The sequence below is a fragment of the Cervus canadensis genome, chromosome 11, assembly GCF_019320065.1.
Source record: "Cervus canadensis isolate Bull #8, Minnesota chromosome 11, ASM1932006v1, whole genome shotgun sequence".
In the NCBI taxonomy this organism is placed as follows: domain Eukaryota; kingdom Metazoa; phylum Chordata; class Mammalia; order Artiodactyla; family Cervidae; genus Cervus; species Cervus canadensis.
In genome coordinates, this window is record NC_057396.1 from 40,237,418 (window position 1) to 40,255,698 (window position 18,281).

At 44.3% G+C, this 18,281-nt stretch overlaps 1 protein-coding gene across 8 annotated transcripts in view; it reads left to right on the top strand.

Annotated features, from left to right (window-relative positions):
- Nucleotides 1-18,281, top strand: part of DENND2B (DENN domain containing 2B) — a 163,708-nt gene that overhangs the window by 94,194 nt on the left and 51,233 nt on the right. For all 8 annotated transcript variants that reach the window (XM_043482312.1, XM_043482315.1, XM_043482318.1 and 5 more), the window contains one exon: nucleotides 9,397-9,501. In XM_043482312.1, coding sequence (XP_043338247.1) covers nucleotides 9,422-9,501 — 80 coding nt within the window. In that variant the 5' untranslated portion in view covers nucleotides 9,397-9,421. The remainder of the gene's footprint in view (nucleotides 1-9,396; nucleotides 9,502-18,281) is intronic.

An 18,281-nucleotide genomic window follows, 5' to 3' on the forward strand; every position in this document is an offset into this window, starting at 1 on the left:
GTCCCTCTCCACTTGACCAGGCTCATAATCTCCTTGACAGTTTTGCTCGAAGGGTTTTCTGGACCTAGAACCCCAGAACCTGGGGCTGGAATGGAAAAGATCCAAGGTACCAGGTATGTAAAAGTACTGACGGAGAAAAAGGGTCTGGCATTTTGGAGGGAATTAGGGGATCAGCTTGAGAAAAACCTTGCTGGCTCCCTTGTGATAGCTTTTGATGCCCAGCACCCAATCTCTGAGCCCACTTTCTCCCCTTTTCCTTGTAGCTGCTTGATTTTAGGTACAACAGAGCCAAAAACAAGGTTGTGGGCAGATAACAGTGAGAAATGAGTCAGGAAAGGAAGGGAGGAAAAGAGGGGGTGGAGGAGGAGAAAGCCAGCGTGAGTGAGATGAAGGCAGGTTCTCCAGGAGCAGTCTCTCTTCCTGGGTGTGTTGAGTGAACTGTTACTGCAGGAGCGTCCCAGAAGGTACCAGGGGCACTTGTGAGGAGACCGAAACTCCTGCGGTAGAGGGGACTGGCTGAGGGGTCGGGGGGGAAAGGCCTGCTGGTGACAGCCCAGCTGGGGGCAGCTACAGCTGGAAGACTCCCTTTCATTGGTTGTACAGCCACCGTGACTGTGGGGAGTGAAAGAGTGTGCCTTACGGGATAACGGCCAGTGCTCGGATTCCTTGTGCCCTTTGTCTTCCTGGCCTTTGACTCCTTGGGGGCCCACTTTTGCCATCAGTTAGCAAATCAGTTAACATTTATTTGCGGGCCTTTTAGGTGAAGAACTCTCTGCTCGGTACTGAGGATTGTTCAAAATATGAAGAAGAACTCTAGCACTGCCACGCTGCTTTTTCAACCATGTGGGGACAGAGGGGGCCAGGGTGTCAGGAGACCTGGGGGATGGCTATGAATGTCCTAGGAGGGCCAGGGAACAAAGAGGCTGTGGAGGTGAGCTGCTGCAGCTGTCAATCCGGACAGAACTCTGAAAGATAAACGAAACGCTTCCCACCTTAGCCCAGCCCAGGGACACCTACAAGAGCTCACGCTGTAGGGAGGTCTGGCTTGAGTAGTTAAAAGGAACTCTTTCTATTGATGACCCTTCCTGAAGCTTAAGTGCCAATGTTGGTTGCTGAGACTCTTAGGGGAAGAAATTAAAGATATAGGCCCTTCTTTGGGGGAGCTGCCAGTCTGATCCTTATCTTCTTGGTCTAGAGATGAGGAAGGACTGCAGGGGGGAGTCAGTAAGAAGGTGAGGATGGTCTGGTGGGTGTTCCCTGGGCAGGGTGAGTAGCGGGTTGACCCCAGGGTAGTCAGACCACAACTGTCCAGAGCCAGATTGGGCTAAAACCAGGTTCTCAGGACACAGAGCTCGGTTTCCTTTCCTGCCTTCTCCTTCCCTGTGGGCTGCTTCCTAAGCTGTTACTTCCACACGAGAGTTTGCTTAAGAGATTAGTGGAATGTCAGCTCAGCAGAAATTCCCTCATGTGGTTTAGAGGTTTCCTTTGTGGAGGCTCCGGACTTCTTACCTGGACCAGTCAAGTGGAGTGCTGGGCAGTATTTGTGTTTCCTCTCGATGGCGACTTGAACCCAGCAGATCGGGAGGCCTCCCTCCACACACGTGCATCTGTTCCTTAGCGCTCTCAGGGTTCAGACGTCTTCTTCTCAGGGATGAGGCACACTGTCATGTCCAAAATTAGGCCTGCGGAAAAGTACCACACAGACATTTAGAAATGTCACCTAACCAGGGTGATCAGAAGGTTCATTCTTAGAGGCTGATCACCCCTCAGAAGGAGCCCCCTTCAGAGACTGAAACCTCTAAGGGATTCCTCTAGGGCGTGGGGAGAGCACCTGTGGATGGGGTGGTGAGACTGGATTGTTGGGGGAAGGAGCACTAAGGGAGCAGGCGGGAGAACGGCAGGATGCAGGCTGGCCTGAGCTGCAGCAGGGAGCCCAGAGGGTCTCTCCTCTAGTGGAGTTCGGGGGATAGGTGGAGGGCTTCCGGAGGCCAGAATCAGCTCCTCCCTGTCCTGCACAAGCCCCGCCCTCCAGGAGGCTTTGCGTGGCTGCCCCCAGGGCAGTGCCCCCAACCCTTCCCTGCTGGGACTTGGGACACAGCACTCACCTGCCGACTGGGAGAGTCAGGTCACAGAGCCGAGCAAAGCTGGCCACCTGTCACCGTTGGGTGGGGAGGGACGGCGGTAAACTGGGGAGGGCTTGCTACATCTAAATGGATTTCCAGCTGTTGCCGTATAGCAATACAGAAATGATAGCAGATTTTTCAAGAGAATTCAGAATCTGAATTTTTATTTGCATTTTGTTTATATTCACCCAATTCAACTTAAAAAAAAATAATATAAAGGGAAGGCCAAATGAGACACACTTTTGTTGCTGCAAACCACCAGTTTATAAACCATCAGTTATAAACTCTTGTTCCCAGGAGTTTGAAAGGGAGGGGAAGTGAGGAAAACCATTGTTAGCTACCAGGGGCAGGTGGCAGGAAGAGCTGCTTTGAGATACAGGAACTCAGAGCACCCTGAAGACTGAGGACCCTGTTTAGGCCAGATGTTGATGATGCTTTGACTGGATCCCATGATGTGCCTGCCTCTCTGTTGAGGGTCAGTGGTTCTTTGCAAGTGGAAGAAGCTGGGGGTGGGAGGAGGAGGGGGTACCTAGTCACAGCTGGGCAGACTCTGGGGAAGATGGTCAGTAGTGACCCTTCAAACCTTTACAAGCTCTCAGCCTGTGGTAGTACACAGGTTTTCACACAGGTCCATAAGACCAGCCTGAAATGCTTACTGAACATGCAGATTCCTAGGCCCCATTCAAGAGGGAGAGATGGGGCCTGTGACCTTGCATTTTTTTTTAAACAATCACCCCTGTCAATGTTAAGGAAATAAGTAGATGGTAGACTCAGAGCTGAGTCAATGCTCCTGCCGTGTTCCTTCACCAGATGAGTGATCTTGAGGCAGTCTTTTAATCTCTCAGAACCTGCATTTCCTGATTGGAAAGTTATCACTGATTCACGGAATGGTGAGAGCTGAACTAGAAAATGGGTGGAGGTCATGCATAGACCTGCCTCAGAGCTGTGGCAGGCCACCTGGGCTCCAACTCCTGCCTTGCCACTTTCTAGCTGTGTGACATGGGACGAGCGATTTGACTGCTGTGTACCTTGGTTTCCTTGGTGGTGGTGGTGGTTTAGTCACTACATCTTGTCCAACTCTTATGACCCCATGGACTATAGCCTGCCAGGCTCCTCTGTCCATGGGCTTCTCCAGGCAAGAACATTGGAGTGGGTTGCCATTTCCTCCTCCGCTGGTTTCCATGGTAACATGTAAATAATAATAGCACCCAATTTGTAGAGCTGCCACAGGGATTAAATTATTTAATCCTTTAAAATGCTTTTAACTTTAGCTATTATATAAAGAATCTAGCAGCACCTTTCATAATAAATGCATCTTTTTTTTTAGATCACAAATAGGTTAAGGCTTACTTTCAAATGTCACCTCTCTATAAGGCCTTCCTGGAGTCCACTTTTTCCTTCACTTTTCTCCCTTTGCAGTAGCTCCTCCAGGGAAAGGATTGTATCTGTTCGTTTTTATTTATTTATTTATTAAAAAGTTTAATATTTACTAATTTGGCTGTGCTGGGTCTTAGTTGCGGCATGCAAACTCTCAGTCGTGGCATGTGGGGTCTCGTTCCCTGACCAGGGATTGAACCAGGCCCCCTGCTTGGGAACATGGAGTCTTAGCCACTGAACCACCAAGGAAGCCCCCATTTTTATATCCTAGTACCTTGCACAGTGCCTGGCATAGACTCACTGGATTGAGTGGCAGTATTGGGGAATCTGAAAAATGATGAATCTAGCTTGGGAATGGAGAAAGCGACTTCCAAATACCCAGAGAAGCATGATCTGGAAGAAAAGTGATTTATCAAGCTTGAGTGTGTCTGAATTACCATTATATGAGGTAGGTCATGTTATTATTATTGTTCTAACGGTGAGAAAGTTGAGTCTTCAAAACTCAGCTGTGCAATGACCCTTGACTAGCATCAGCTAGACTCCAAATCAAGTGTTCTTCCCACTACACCTTGAGAACTCAGGACTGTGATTTCTGTCTCAGGGCAGAGATTGTAGAGAAGTTCTAGTGGTGCCTTGTTGTGTTCCCGTCTTTGGGTTGTAACTCTTCAAATAGTTGTCTATAATTTGTCAGAGCTGGGTTTTGAGCAATTCGTGATTGGTGGTAGATCCTACTGGAACAATTTCATTTTCCAAACATGTAGTTTTTGGCTGAATTTTAGTGAAACAGCCTCTCATCCCCCTGGCTTCTCTGCTCTTATTCTCAGTGGGTGTTTCGTTTGCTTGGGAGTGTCTTCTCTCCTTGCAGCCAGACTGGCCAAAGGAGTCAGGCAGAGAGCGTCAATGGGAGTCTGGGGTGGCTCTCAGGGCCTTGGGAGAAGGCATCAGGAAGCCAGCCATGCAGAGTGTTCAAGTCTGCGCTTCACGTGTAAAGGGTTACCCTGGTCCTCAGCTTCTCAAGCCGCTGGATTATTCCCTGAGCCTGAGAGACTTGGCTGGAGAGAGCAGGTGGCGGGAGCACCGTGAGTAGGCACCTCTGACTGAGTGGGCCCTCCCGGGGTCTCTCCCAGCGGTGCCTGCCCACCATGCCTCACCTCCTGGGCCACTGCTGGGAACAGCAGCTGTCCTTCTGCAGGTATGTGACCAAGGGGCGCTGCCACGGGCCTGGTGGCAGTTTTGATCCACTCCTTTCTTGGTTGCATCTTCATAAAATTTTTCTTTTTGGCTCCAGCAAATACCACAGTTATCTACATTTTTCCTTTTTTCTAGTTGTCTCTTTGTTCTCCTGTTATAGCTTTTCAGAGCAGTGGGTCCACCCTTCTTCGATCAAAAATTCAGGGAAGGAAAGAATATATTTTTCCTCATGTTCTTTTAATATATTTCAGTTTCTGTTCTTTCCACAAACCTTCTGTCCTCCCCCTGAGGGCCTGCCCTGAAGCTGGTAGAGCATGTCCAGTGCTGTTACGATGGGTTCTGATGATTATTGTGACCGTCGTTACCATGGGCACAGCTGAAAGCTGATGCTTAGCCAGTTGATTCCTTGTTGCACTGTGTTCCCTGAGGACCCTGAGAACTGTCCTGGGAAAGCTTCCAGGGGCTGCCTCTCCTTTCCCTTCTTTCTGTTTAACACACAGAGCCATCCACCAAGGTCTTAACTTGGCCCTGGGCTGGGGCAGGAAAAGGACATCTCTTGAGCGCCAGTGTGCGCAGGTGGCAGGACTGACTCACCGTCTTCCCCCCCACCCCATCACTAATATTATGCTCTATACTTAAGTTTATAAAGATTTTTCCCCCTGTATGTTGGGAAGGCTTTTCATGAAGGATAAAAGTGAGGCTCAGGGGTTTTCTTTCTCTGAAAGCTTCTGTAGTATTCACTGGAGGAGGGATGTTTCACTGTCACCATCACCTGCTATCACCTACAACTGCTTCCTTCCTTTCTAATTCCCACTTCACTCACTACCATCATCACCAGAACAACAGCCATGAGAGCTTATGCGAAGGTAGCGCATTTCATGTTGAAACTAGGAAAGAATTATAAATGATATTAAGATTGTGGATTTGGCGTGTTTTTATCATTGAGACCAATCACTTATTTGCACCAAGGTAATAAACAGGATACCCTCCAGGATTAAGGTCATTAGTGTCTATAAATAAATGTTTAACTTTCATATTCAAAGGTGCTTCATTTTTCTCAATGTGATGAGAATGCCGATTAGAATGAGAGAACTGTTGTTTCTATTTACTTTTTATTTTTCCTTGAAGGTGATGTTAGCCCAGAACAGAGTGCACATTCATACTGAAAATACGTTTGGTACATCAATTATTGCTGTGTCACATCCACTCTCCAAGGAACTTAAAATTTTTAAAGTTTTTTTTAACATCTACGTTGAGATATAATTCACATGCTATAAGATTCACCCCTGTAAAGAGTACAATTCATTTGTTTTTTTTATATTTGTAGAGTTATATAACCATCACCACTATCTAATTCCAGAACTTTTTTTCATACCCCAAAATAAACACCATATTCATAGGAGTCACTCCCCATCCTGCCACCCTAAGCCCAACCCTGAGCCACCACTAATTTTATATCTCTGTAGATTTGTCTATTCTGGACATTTCATAAAACTGGCATCAGAGTTCATCCATGAAGAATGTATCTTTTTATGTCTGAATAATATTCCATTTTATGGATATACCACATTAAAAAAAATCTTTTGTCCACTCCACGTGGCATGTAGGATCTTATTTCCCCCACCAGGGATGGAACCCATGCCCCCTGCATTGGTAGCTTGGAGTCTTAACTACTGGACCACCAGGAAAGTCCCACATTTGCCGATGCAATCATCCATTGATGGACGTTTGGGTTTCCACTTCTTGGCATTTATGAACATTAGTACAAGTATTTGTGTGGACATGATTTCCTTTCTCATGGCTATATATTCAGGAGTGGGTCATGCTGGGTCATGTGGTAACTATATAACACTTTTTGAGGAACTGCCAACTGTTTCCAAAGTAGCAGCACAATTTTACATTCCCACCAGCAGTGAATGAAGGTTCTAATTTCTCCACAGTCTCACAGTCTAACTAATGCTTGTTTTTGTCTGTCTTTTTTATTGTAGTCATCTTGGTGGTGTGAGGTAATATTGGGTTGACCAAAAGGTTCATTTGGGGTTTCCCGTAAGATGTTACAAAAAACCTGAATGAACTTTTTGGCCAACCCAATACCTCACTGTGGTTTTGCTTTGTATTTCCCTAATGACTAGTGATGCTGAGCATTGCTTCATGTGCTTATTAGCCAATTTTATATCCTTGGAGAAATGTCTGTTTAAATCCTTTGCATATTTTTAAATTGGATTATGTGTCTTTTTTATTATTGAGTTGTAAGAGTTCTTTATATATTCTGGATACAAGTAGCTTAGCCAATATATATCATTTGCAGATAATTCTCCCATTCTGTGGGTGTCTTTCTACTCTTGTATTTTTTATAGCATGAAATTTTTTATTTAATATAATATAGTTTATATCTTTTTTTCTTTTTGTTGCTTGTGCTTTTTGGTGTCATACCTAAGAAACCATTGCCTAATCCAGTGTTACAAAGATTTACCTCTATGTTTTCTTCCAGGCTTTTCTTTTGCAACTTTAGCTCTTAAATTTAGTTCTTGATCCATTTTTACTTTTTTGTATAGTGTCAGGGTACGTGTCCTACTTTATTCTTTTATATACAAATACAGAGTTGTCTGAGCATCGTTTATTGAAAAGACTCTTCTTTCCCTCTTCAATTATCTTATTATCATCCTTGTTGAAATCAGCTGACCATTAATGTATGAGTTTATTTCTCAATTCTATTCTGTTGATTTCTATTTCTATTCTTATATCTGCATACACTGTCTTGATTACCATGGCTTTGTAGTATTTTGAAATTGGGAAATCCGGGCCTTTCAAGTTTATTCTTCTTTTCCATGATTCTTTTGACTGCTCTAGGTCCCTGGCACTGCCATAAAATTTTAGGATCAGTGTCAATTTCTGCAGTTGATGGATATTCGATTCAGTCTGTAAATCGATTTGGGGAATACTGCCATCTTAACAACTTTGAGTTTTCTGATTGTGAGCATAGGATGTCTTTCTGTTTATTTATGTCTTCTTTACTTTCTGTCAATGATGTTTTGCTGTCTGCCGTGAATAAGTCTTGCACTTCTTTTGTTAAATCTCTTCCTAAGTATTTTGTTCTTTTTGCTGCTATTATTGTGCAGCATACTAAGTTGCTTCAGTTGTGTCTGACCCTTTGCGACCCCATGGACTGTAGCCTGCCAGGTTTTTCTGTCCATGGGATTCTCCAGGCAAGAATACTGGAATGAGTTGCCATGCCCTCCTTCAGGGGATCTTTCTGACCCAGAGGTTGAACTTGAATGTCTACTTGCATTGGTAGATGGGTTCTTTATCCAGCGCCACCTGGGAAGCTGCTATTATTAATGGAATTGTTTTTCTTGATTTTGTTTTTAGATTGTTCATTGCTAGTGTGTAGAAAGAAATTGATTTTTTAAGTATTACCTGATATCCTGCACGCATGCTTGACATTATGTATTAGTTTAACAGTGTTTTAGTGGAAATGTTATGACTTTCTACAAGCACAATTGTATCATCTGCAAATATGAGATAATTTTACTTTTTCCTTTCCAGTCTGGATGTACCCTTAAGTTTTAACCCTTTTCTTCATTATTTTAGCATAAAACAACATTATATGATATTAGCTAATTGTGTATGGTTCAGTTCAGTTCAGTCACTCAGTCGTGTCCGACTCTTTGTGACCCCATGAATCGCAGCACGCCAGGCCTCTCTGTCCATCACCAACTCCCGGAGTTTACTCAAACCCATGTCCATCGAGTCAGTGATGCCATTCAACCATCTCATCCTCTGTCGTCCCCTTCTCCTCCTGCCCTCAATCTTTCCCAGCATCAGGGTCTTTTCCAATGAGTCAACTCTTCGCATGAGGTGGCCAAAGTACTGGAGTTTCAGCTTCAGCAGGGTACATATACAACATTTGTCACTTTGTAGTGCTTAAATACTTTAAAGCATATTAATTTTATTTTAATGGGTATTAAAAATATGATAGCTCATAATTTTATGGTGTTGACTCAGGTGTCATTTTATTAGGATGTTCTTCCCTGACCAGCCTATTTAAAATGGCACGTCTTCTTTCCTTTTCCTCTACCTTGCTTCATTTTCCCTTCCTACCACTTACCACTATACATATTATACACAAGCATACACTTACATATCACACATGTGAGATGTGCCTGCTTATTGTCTGTTTCCCTCTGCTAGGATGTAAGCTCCCTGAGAGCAGAGACTTGGGTTTATTCTTTGTTGATGGCAGTGTCCAGGAAATGGGTACACAGTAAATACTTGTCAGTGATTAATTGTTTAGAATGAAGTTAAGAACAGTATGTCAGTTTCAAGTTGATTCAAGAGAAATAATGAATAAATGATTGTTCAGGAAGTATACAAATATGGCAAAATTCATAAGGGCTGTATGGCACGCCAGAAAGTTGGGAAACTAACTTCAGTAATGAGAAGAAACTGGATGGGAATGGAGTTTTGAAAATCATTTTCTGTGAAGTGAGAAGTGATTTGTCAGCTCACAGATTTTTCCCCAACCCAGATCAGGGAAGCCTTGAGGCCCACAAGCTGTAGCAGACGAAATTAAATATATGTGGGAAAGTGGTTTCCGCTCCCACCACAGAAACCCTGCTGGCAGTTCTGGAGGTCATCTGGGAATGTTTGAGGTGCTTTGGGCTACCCATGGAAACTTGGCTGATTGATCTTGTCTTCTTCACAGGGCTCTGTGTTTGCAGAGAGCAGAAATGACCATGACTGCCAACAAGAATTCCAGTATCACCCACGGAGCTGGAGGCACTAAGGCCCCTCGGGGGACTCTGAGCAGGTGAGTCGGGGAGCATTGCTTGGGGGAGTGGAGCTCCGTGGAGGGTAGCATCAAAGGACACCTGATGCCCTGTGTCCTGGATAGGACTCCTGCCAAGTGTGTGTGGTTATCCTCATGATTCTGCCAGTCATCCAGGTGAATCATCTGGGCCAAACTTTAACCACTAACCAAACAGTGAGATCTCAGGGCATTTTCTTATGCCCTCTAAAATTTTGCTTCCTCATCTGTAAAATAATAATAGTACCTGTCTCCCAGGGTTTCCTTGAGGATTAAATGAGATGATAATGTCAGTGCTTAGCATGGTGCCTAGCAAAAAAACCACTTATTAAATATTAGCTCCGTCTCTGCATTGGGATAGAAGCTTCCAGCACTGACAAGTAAAGGTACAACTGTCACCAGGGCTTCTCAGGTCTTGGCCTAGGCTAGATGCTGATTTCCTTGAAGAACCTCTTTTACTAAAGCCACATACCTTTCATAGCCCCTTCATCTGAATCTCAGCTGGATGGGTTTGGCTTTGGAACCTCAGCTGCTGGAATGGGTAGCTATGAGAAGGATGCTCATCTTAGATGGGGATGGGGCTCGTGGCCTCCTGGAGGGTGGGCCCATGCTCCGCCAAACTGAGTCCAGTGGAGTGATGCGCACTCAGGTCTGCCCAGAGGTTGTGGTAGATGTTTGGTTCGTTCAGAAGTGGGATCCAGGTATGGTTGGTAGAGAGGGGCACAGGCTGTAGCCCCTGGGGAGTGGCTGGAATTGAAGGAGGCAAGAGGAATTCTGTACACCATACGTGCAGAGTTTGGTCCCAGTGGAAATGGTCTGGATGGACTGTACCAACTAAATGGAAACTGGTAGGTTCTGATATGTTCAATACATAAGAGTTTGGGGCTTAGATAGACAAATTGACTCTCTGCTCTGTAGCAACAAGAGCAGTAAGGACACCCTCTGCCCACGCACTCTCTCTCACCTGGACTAGCGTTGCTGGCATACTTGCTTCCCTGAACGGGGTGAGGCTGAGGATGGCAGGGACCAGCAACCTCATGGGTAAAACTGATAGAAAAACTGAATTCTCCCAGGGCATGTTGGTGGCTGAGGCAGAAACAGGTCTGGGGCTTAGACTTTTTGTCCCCTGTAATCTGCTTCTTGGGAGCCATTGGTGGGCTCTGCCCAGTCAGGGGGCATTTCTTCCTCTGCAGTGTGAATGTGAGTTGGCAGGTGGAGACTGGCAGTGAAGGTCCCCGTCTTTTTTATATGAGACTGTAGGGGTGAAATAAGCATTATTTGTGATTTTACTGTTTTATTCTTAAGTTAAAAGAAATAGCATACTTAGAACCTGAAATAGAAGTTACCATACCCAGCAGCCCCCAGCTCCTTTAAGTATTTGTTTCTTCTAATTTCCGCTGCGTGGGTGGGGTGGGAGAGGCATTGTTTACATAAAGTCACAAAGCAGAATCTGAACTGCTGACAGGCACCCTAGTTTCTATTTGGAGTACAGCCCTACATGTTTTATACATCTTTAGAAATCCCTCTTCCTTTAGCTTCTCAGCATGCTTGCTGTCGCAACATGATGGATGGTACTTGTAAATATCTGAGTCTCTGATGTGCCTAAAAAAAGCATTTCTCCCTTCTAAGTCTTCCCTTCCCTTCCTTCCTGCCACATTTCCGCTTCCCTCCCTACTTTCCTCGGTTTTTGGCGTGGAGTCACAGACCTTGTCTCAGCAGCTACGCTGGGCTGTAGTTGTTACATCACAGTCGTCGTCTGGCGGTGTCATCTGGTGGCTGCCTCCGCCCGCAGCCGCATCTGGGGCTGTGCTTTGGGCTGAGTAGGGCAGTGAGTTTCCAGTTCATTTAGGAAGTTGTCGGGGAACCCTGGGGGCTCTCCTTCTAGGTGCCAGGCTCCGTGGTGGACACTGAGGGACACAAAGGAAGGATCCATTTTCTTTTTTTCAAGACATTGACAGTTTGGATTGATGACGTTGGCACCCAGATTTCTTAGTCAGACCTTCTAATAGACATTTGCCTGGGACTTGGGGCCCTTTAATCATTCCCATGCAGGAGTACCAGTGAGAAAAGACTCCCAGGTGTGACTGGAACTTTGGTTGGGGAGTGCAGGGATGCTGGGGCCTTGGAAAGCTGGGCCTTGGAGCCCTGGCGGCTTTGGGGATCTCTGTCTGCATCATCCACATGGAGGCAAAGGAACCTGATGACACAAAGAAGCCTTTGTATCTAACTTTGGGGGCAGGGGTACTTTGGGGCATGGAAAACTGGTGGGGAAGGGCAGATAGTACCCTGAGGAAGTGCCAAGATATGTATTCTCAAGACTATATCCTTAATTTGAATAAGACCTCACCTGGTGCCACCACTGAGCTAGTTTGGGTTAAAGATCCTAGATTCCATTGCATGTTTAGCTTTTTATGGATGTTTTGCTAGTTTATTATCTTCCTTTTCCTTTATAGCCCATTCTTGATTTGGTAGGATATGTAGGAGGAGGAAATCAACCTCTCATTTGACCACCAGAATTCTGTTCTTTGCTGTGTTTGGGTCTCCTGGAGCAAGCTTCCCTTTCTCTTTGTTAGTGAGGCCAGAGGGGCGTGATGCTTCACCCTTAGCTGCTTTCCCTCTCCATAGGCTGCTCCCCCTCCAGCTTATTTGGATTTGGCTGCATCCATTTCTGGGGGCGAGAGGTGAGATTCTCAAAGCTCCTCTGAATTCTAGGGGTCAGGCTTTATGATGTTGGTACTGATGACCTGGGAGAGACGAAGCAGCTCAGTGACTTGCAAACAAAAAGGCGTTGTGTTGAGAGCTCGTTCAGCCATCTCGATGGGGTAAACTTTGCCACTTGGTGCTCTCAGGAGATTTCACTTGTGTTGTAAGACTTGGCGGGCAGCAGGGGCTGTTCTCAGAAGACGTCTTGCCTGCTGATTTCCTCAACAGCTTCTTCACTGTGAAACTCCAACGTGCGGGTCATTGTGACTTAAAAATACAAGCTATTAGTATTGTCTTTTAAGAACCTTGCCTCTGGGTGTATGTGTGGGAAACTTGGGTGCCTATAGAAGTATAGATTTCTTGGGGTCAAGGACTTTGACTTCTTTCTGTCTCCTCCAAGCCTGGAACAATACCCGGTATCCAGAAGACTGTTTATTGACCAGTTGTCTAGATGTCTCTGCGATCAGTCCCATAGAGCATAGGCTACGTGCTATTTGAGTCCTTATAGTTCTTTCATAATAGGTCTTATTAACTTAGTTTTTTAAAAATTTATTTATTTTTAATTGCTTTACATTATTGTGTTGATTGCTGCTGTGTATCAACGTAAATCAGCCATAGGTATACATATGTCCCCCCACTTCTTGAAATTCCTTCCCACACCCCACCCTATTCCACCCCCTAGGTCATCACAGAGCACTGGATTTGCGCTCCCTGCATCATACAGCAAATTTCCACTGTTTATCTAATTTTAAATATGGTAATGTGTATGTTTCAATGCTACTCTTTCAATTTGTCCCACCCTACCCTTCCCCTCTGTGTCCACAAGTTTGTTCTCTATGTCTGTGTCTCCATTGCTGCCCTGAAAATAGGTTCATCTGTACCATCTTTCTAGATTCATATATATATGTGTTAATATACGATATTTGTTTTCCTCTTTCTGACTTAACGTCACTCTGTATGGTAGGCTCTAGGTTCATCCACCTTATTAGAACTGAGTCAAATGCATTCCTTTTTATGGCCGAGTAATAGGGCTTCCCACTCCCCAGGGTGGTAGGTGCCCAGTATCCTACTGGAGACCAGTGGAGAAATAACTCCAGGAAGAATGAAGAGATGGAGCCAAAGGAAAACAACACGCATTTGTGGATGTGACTGGTGATGAAAGTAAAGTCTGATGCTGTAAAGAGCAATATTGCATAGGAATCTGGAATGTTAGGTCCATGAATCAAGGCAAATTGGAAGTGGTCAAACAGGAGATGGCAAGAGTGAACATTGACATGTTGGGAATCAGCAAACTAAAATGGACTGGAATGGGTGACTTTAACTCAGATGACCATTATGTCTACTACTGTGTGCAAGAATCCCTTAGAAGAAATGGAGTAGCCATCATAGTCAACAAAAGAGTCTGAAATGTAGTACTTGGATGCAATCTCAAAAACAAAAGAATGATCTCTGTCTGTTCCAAGGTAAACCATTCAATATCACAGTAATCCAAGTCTATGCCTTGACCAGTAATGCTGAAGAAGTTGAAGTTGAACGATTCTATGAAGACCTGCAAGACCCTCTAGAACTAACACCCAAAAAAGATGGCCTTTTCATTATAGGGGACTGGAATGCAAAAGTAGGAAATCAAGAAGCACCTGGAGTAACAGGCAAATTAGGTCTTGGAGTACAGAATGAAGCAAGGTCAAAGGCTAACAGTTTTGCTAAGAGAACGCACTGATCATAAAAAACACTCTCTTCCAACAAAACAAGAGAAAACTCTACGCATGGATGTCACCAGATGGTCAGTATTGAAATCAGATTGATTATAGTCTTTGCAGCCAAAGATGGAGAAGCTCTATACAATCAGCAAAAACAAGACTTGGAGCTGACTGTGGCTCAGATCATGAACTCCTTATTGACAAATTCAGACTTAAATTGAAGAAAGTAGGGAAAACCTCTAGACCATTCAGGTATGACCTAAATCAAATCCTTTATGATTATACAGTGGAAGTGACAAATAGATTCAAGGGATCAGATCCGATAGACAGAGTGCCTGATGAACTGTGGATGGAGGTTTGTGACATTGTACAGGAGGCAGTGATCAAGACCATTCCCAAGAAAAGGAAATGCAAAAAGGCAAAATGGTTGTCTGAGGAGGCCTTACAAGTAGCTGTGAAGAGAAGTGAGAGGCTAAAGAGAAAAGGAGCGGTATACCCATTTGAATGTAGAGTTCCAAAGAATAGCAAGGAGAGATAAGAAAGCCTTCCTCAGTGATCAATTAAAAGAAATAGAGGAAAACAGTAGAATGGGAAAGACTAGAGATCTCTTCAAGAAAATTAGAGATACCAAGGGAACATTTCATGCAAAGATGGGCCCAATAAAGGACAGAAATGGCATGGAACTAAAAGAAGCAGAAAATATTAAGAGGTGGCAAGAATACACAGAAGAACTATACAAAAAAGATCTTCGTTACCCAGATAATCACGATGGTGTGATCACTCACCTAGAGCCAGACATCCTGGAGTGCGAAGTCAAGTAGGCCTTAGGAAGCATCACTACAAACAAAGCTAGTGGAAGTGATGGAATTCCAGTTGAGCTGTTTCAAATCCTAAAAGATGATGCTGTGAAAGTGCTGCAGTCAATATGCCAGCAAATTTGGACAACTCAGCAGTGGTCACAGGACTGGAAAAGTCAGTTTTCATTCCAGTCCCAAAGAAAGGCAATGCCAAAGAATGCTCAAACTACCACACAATTGCTCATCTCACATGCTGACAAAGTGATGTTCAAAATTCTCCAAGTCAGGCTTCAACAGTGTGTGAACCGTGAACCTCCAGATGTACAAGCTGGATTTAGAAAAGGCAGAGAAACCAGAAATCAAATTGCCAACATCTGTTAGATCATTGAAAAAGCAAGAGAGTTCCAGAAAAACATCTACTTCTGCTTTATTGACTATGCCAAAGCCTTTGACTGTGTGGATCACAACAAACTGTGGAAAATTCTTAAAGAGATGGGAATACCAGACTGCCTGACCTGCCTCCTGAGAAATCTGTATGCAGGTCAAGAAGCAACAGTTAGAACTGGACATGGAACAACAGACTGTTTCCAAATCAGGAAAGGAGTATGTCAAGGCTGTATATTGTCACCCTGCTTATTTAACTTACATGCAGAGTACATTATGTGAAATGCTGGGCTGGATGAAGCACAAACTGGAATCAAGATTGCCGGGAGAAATATCGATAACCTCAGATATGCAGATGACACCACCCTTATGGCAGAAAGTGAAGAAGAACTAAAGAGCCTCTTGTTGAAAGTGAAAGAGGAGAGTGAGAAAGTTGACTTAAAACTCAAGATTCAAAAAACTAAGATCATGGCAACCGGTCCCATCACTTCATGGCAAATATATGGGTAAACAATGGAAACAGTGAGAGACTTTATTTTTTTGGGCTCCAGAATCACTGCAGATGGTGATTGCAGCCATGAAATTAAAATAAACTTGCTCCTTGGAAGAAAAGTTATGACCAACTTAGCATATTAAAAAGCAGAGACATTACTTTGCCAACAAAGGTCCATCTAGTCAAAGCTTTGGTTTTTCCAGTAGTCGTGTGTGGATGTGAGAGTTGGACTATAAAGAAATCTGAGCACTGAAGAATTGATGCTTTTGAACTGTGGTGTTGGAGAAGACTCTGGAGAGTCCCTTGAACTGCAAGGAAATCCAACCAGTCCATCCTCAAAGAAATCAGTCCTGAATATTCATTGGAAAGACTGATGCTGAAGCTGAAACTCCCAACACTTTGGCTACCTGATGCGAAGAACTGACGCATTGGAAAAGACCCTGATGCTGGGAAAGATTGAAGGCAGGAGGAGAAGGGGACGACAGAGGATGAGATGGTTGGATGGCATCACCGACGCGATGGACATGAGTTTGAGTCAGCTCCAGGAGTTGGTGATGGACATGGAGGCCTGGTGTGCTGCAGTCCATGGGGTTGTAAAGAGTCAGACACAACTGAGTGACTGAACTGAACTGAGTAGGGCTTCCCCGGTGGCGCTAGTGGTAGAGAACCTGCCTACAAATGCAGGAGACATAAGAGACTTGGGTTCAATCCGTGGGTCAGGAACATCCCCTGGAGGAGGGCATGGCAACCCACTCCAGTATTCTTGCCTGGAGAATCCCATGGACAGAGGAACCTGGCAACCTGCAGTCCATAGCGTTGCAAAGAGTCAGACATGACTGAAGCAACTTAGCACGCACACACCCACAATCGGAGTAGGAGGGCTAAGTGTGCGTTCTCCCCCTTATTAGTTTTGTATCCTTGGGGACTCCCTCCTCTTCTCTATGTCTGTTGCCCAAACTATCAAACAAGTGGGTGACCAGTGTAGGCCTTGTTAACTTTGGATTCCCTTTCCATTCCTTCCACTGACTCTGAGAAAGAGAGAAGAAAAGGAACCTTAGAGCTGATTTGATCTCAACCACTTGTTTGATAGTTTGGGCAACAAACCCAGAGAAGAGGAGGTACTCCCCAAGGACACAAAGCTAATGGGAAGAATGCATGCCTCGCTCTCCTGCTCCTTCTGTTATTTTATTGTACCACTACGTTCATCTCCCTGTAAATACAACTGGGCTCTCCCTGCTCAAAAACTACTGTCATCTATGACACCATCAAACTCGACCTGGTTGGAAAGGCTTTCCTTAGAAGCCCTGATTTTTCTTTCTGCTTTTATCCTTCACTGTGCTGCTACATGAACCTGACAATTCTGCTAGTCTGGATACAGATGTTATTTCCTGCAGGGCTTTTCCTGACCACTCGGCTTGGAAGGATTTCCCTCCCCATCTGTATTCATTCTTAGAACCCTTGGTTCAGAGCCTCCGAGTGGCACTTTTAGTACCTCCTAAGGTGAATAAGTGGATTTTTCCCGGTGAGATTGCTAAGGGACAATGGTTCTTAAGAGTCTTAGAAGCTTTATTATTTAGAGGATCTGCTTGGCTCACTCTTAAGATCCTTAGAAGGCCTTTTGTCTGTAAGAGTCAATGAGGCTGGGATTTCCCAGGCAGTCCAGTGGTTAAGACTTCACCTTCCAATGCAGGAAGTATGGGTTCAGTCGCTGATCGGGGAGGTAAGATCCCACATGCCTCACCGCCAAAAAGCCAAAACATTAAAAAAAAAAGAGAGAGAGAAACAATATTTTAACAAATTCAATAAAGACTTTAAAAATGGTCCACAGGGAAAAACAAAAAGATTCAATGAGGCAGCACTTTAAATATTTTTTAGGTCTTGACAAAGGATTTTGCAGTCCCACTCTAGATTTTTTTCTGAAGATTTATTGAGGGATAATTAAAGTATTATAAACTATCCAATTTAAAGTTTTCAGTTTGATGAGTTTACAGACACACACACAGAGTGTAACTGTCACCACAGTCTGGAAGCCATTTTCTTTTCTTTTTTTTAAATTAATTAATTAATTTATTTTTTCATTTATTTTTATTAGTTGGAGGCCAATTACTTCACAACATTGCAGTGGGTTTTGTCATACATTGACATGAATCAGCCATGGAGTTACATGTATTCCCCATCCCGATCCCCCCTCCCACCTCCCTCTCCACCCGATTCCTCTGGCTCTTCCCAGTGCACCAGGCCCAAGCACTTGTCTCATGCATCCAGCCTGGGCTGGTGATCTGTTTCACTATAGATAATATACATGCTATTCTCTCGAAACATCCCACCCTCACCTTCTCCCACAGAGTTCAAAAGTCTGTTCTGTACTTCTGTGTCTCTTTTTCTGTTTTGCATATAGGGTTATCATTACCATCTTTCTAAATTCCATATATATGTGTTAGTATGCTGTAATGTTCTTTATCTTTCTGGCTTACTTCACTCTGTATAATGGGCTCCAGTTTCATCCATCTCATTAGAACTGATTCAAATGAATTCTTTTTAATGGCTGAGTAATATTCCATGGTGTATATGTACCACAGCTTCCTTATCCATTCATCTGCTGATGGGCATCTAGGTTGCTTCCATGTCCTGGCTATTATAAACAGTGCTGCGATGAACATTGGGGTGCACGTGTCTCTTTCAGATCTGGTTGGAAGCCATTTTCTA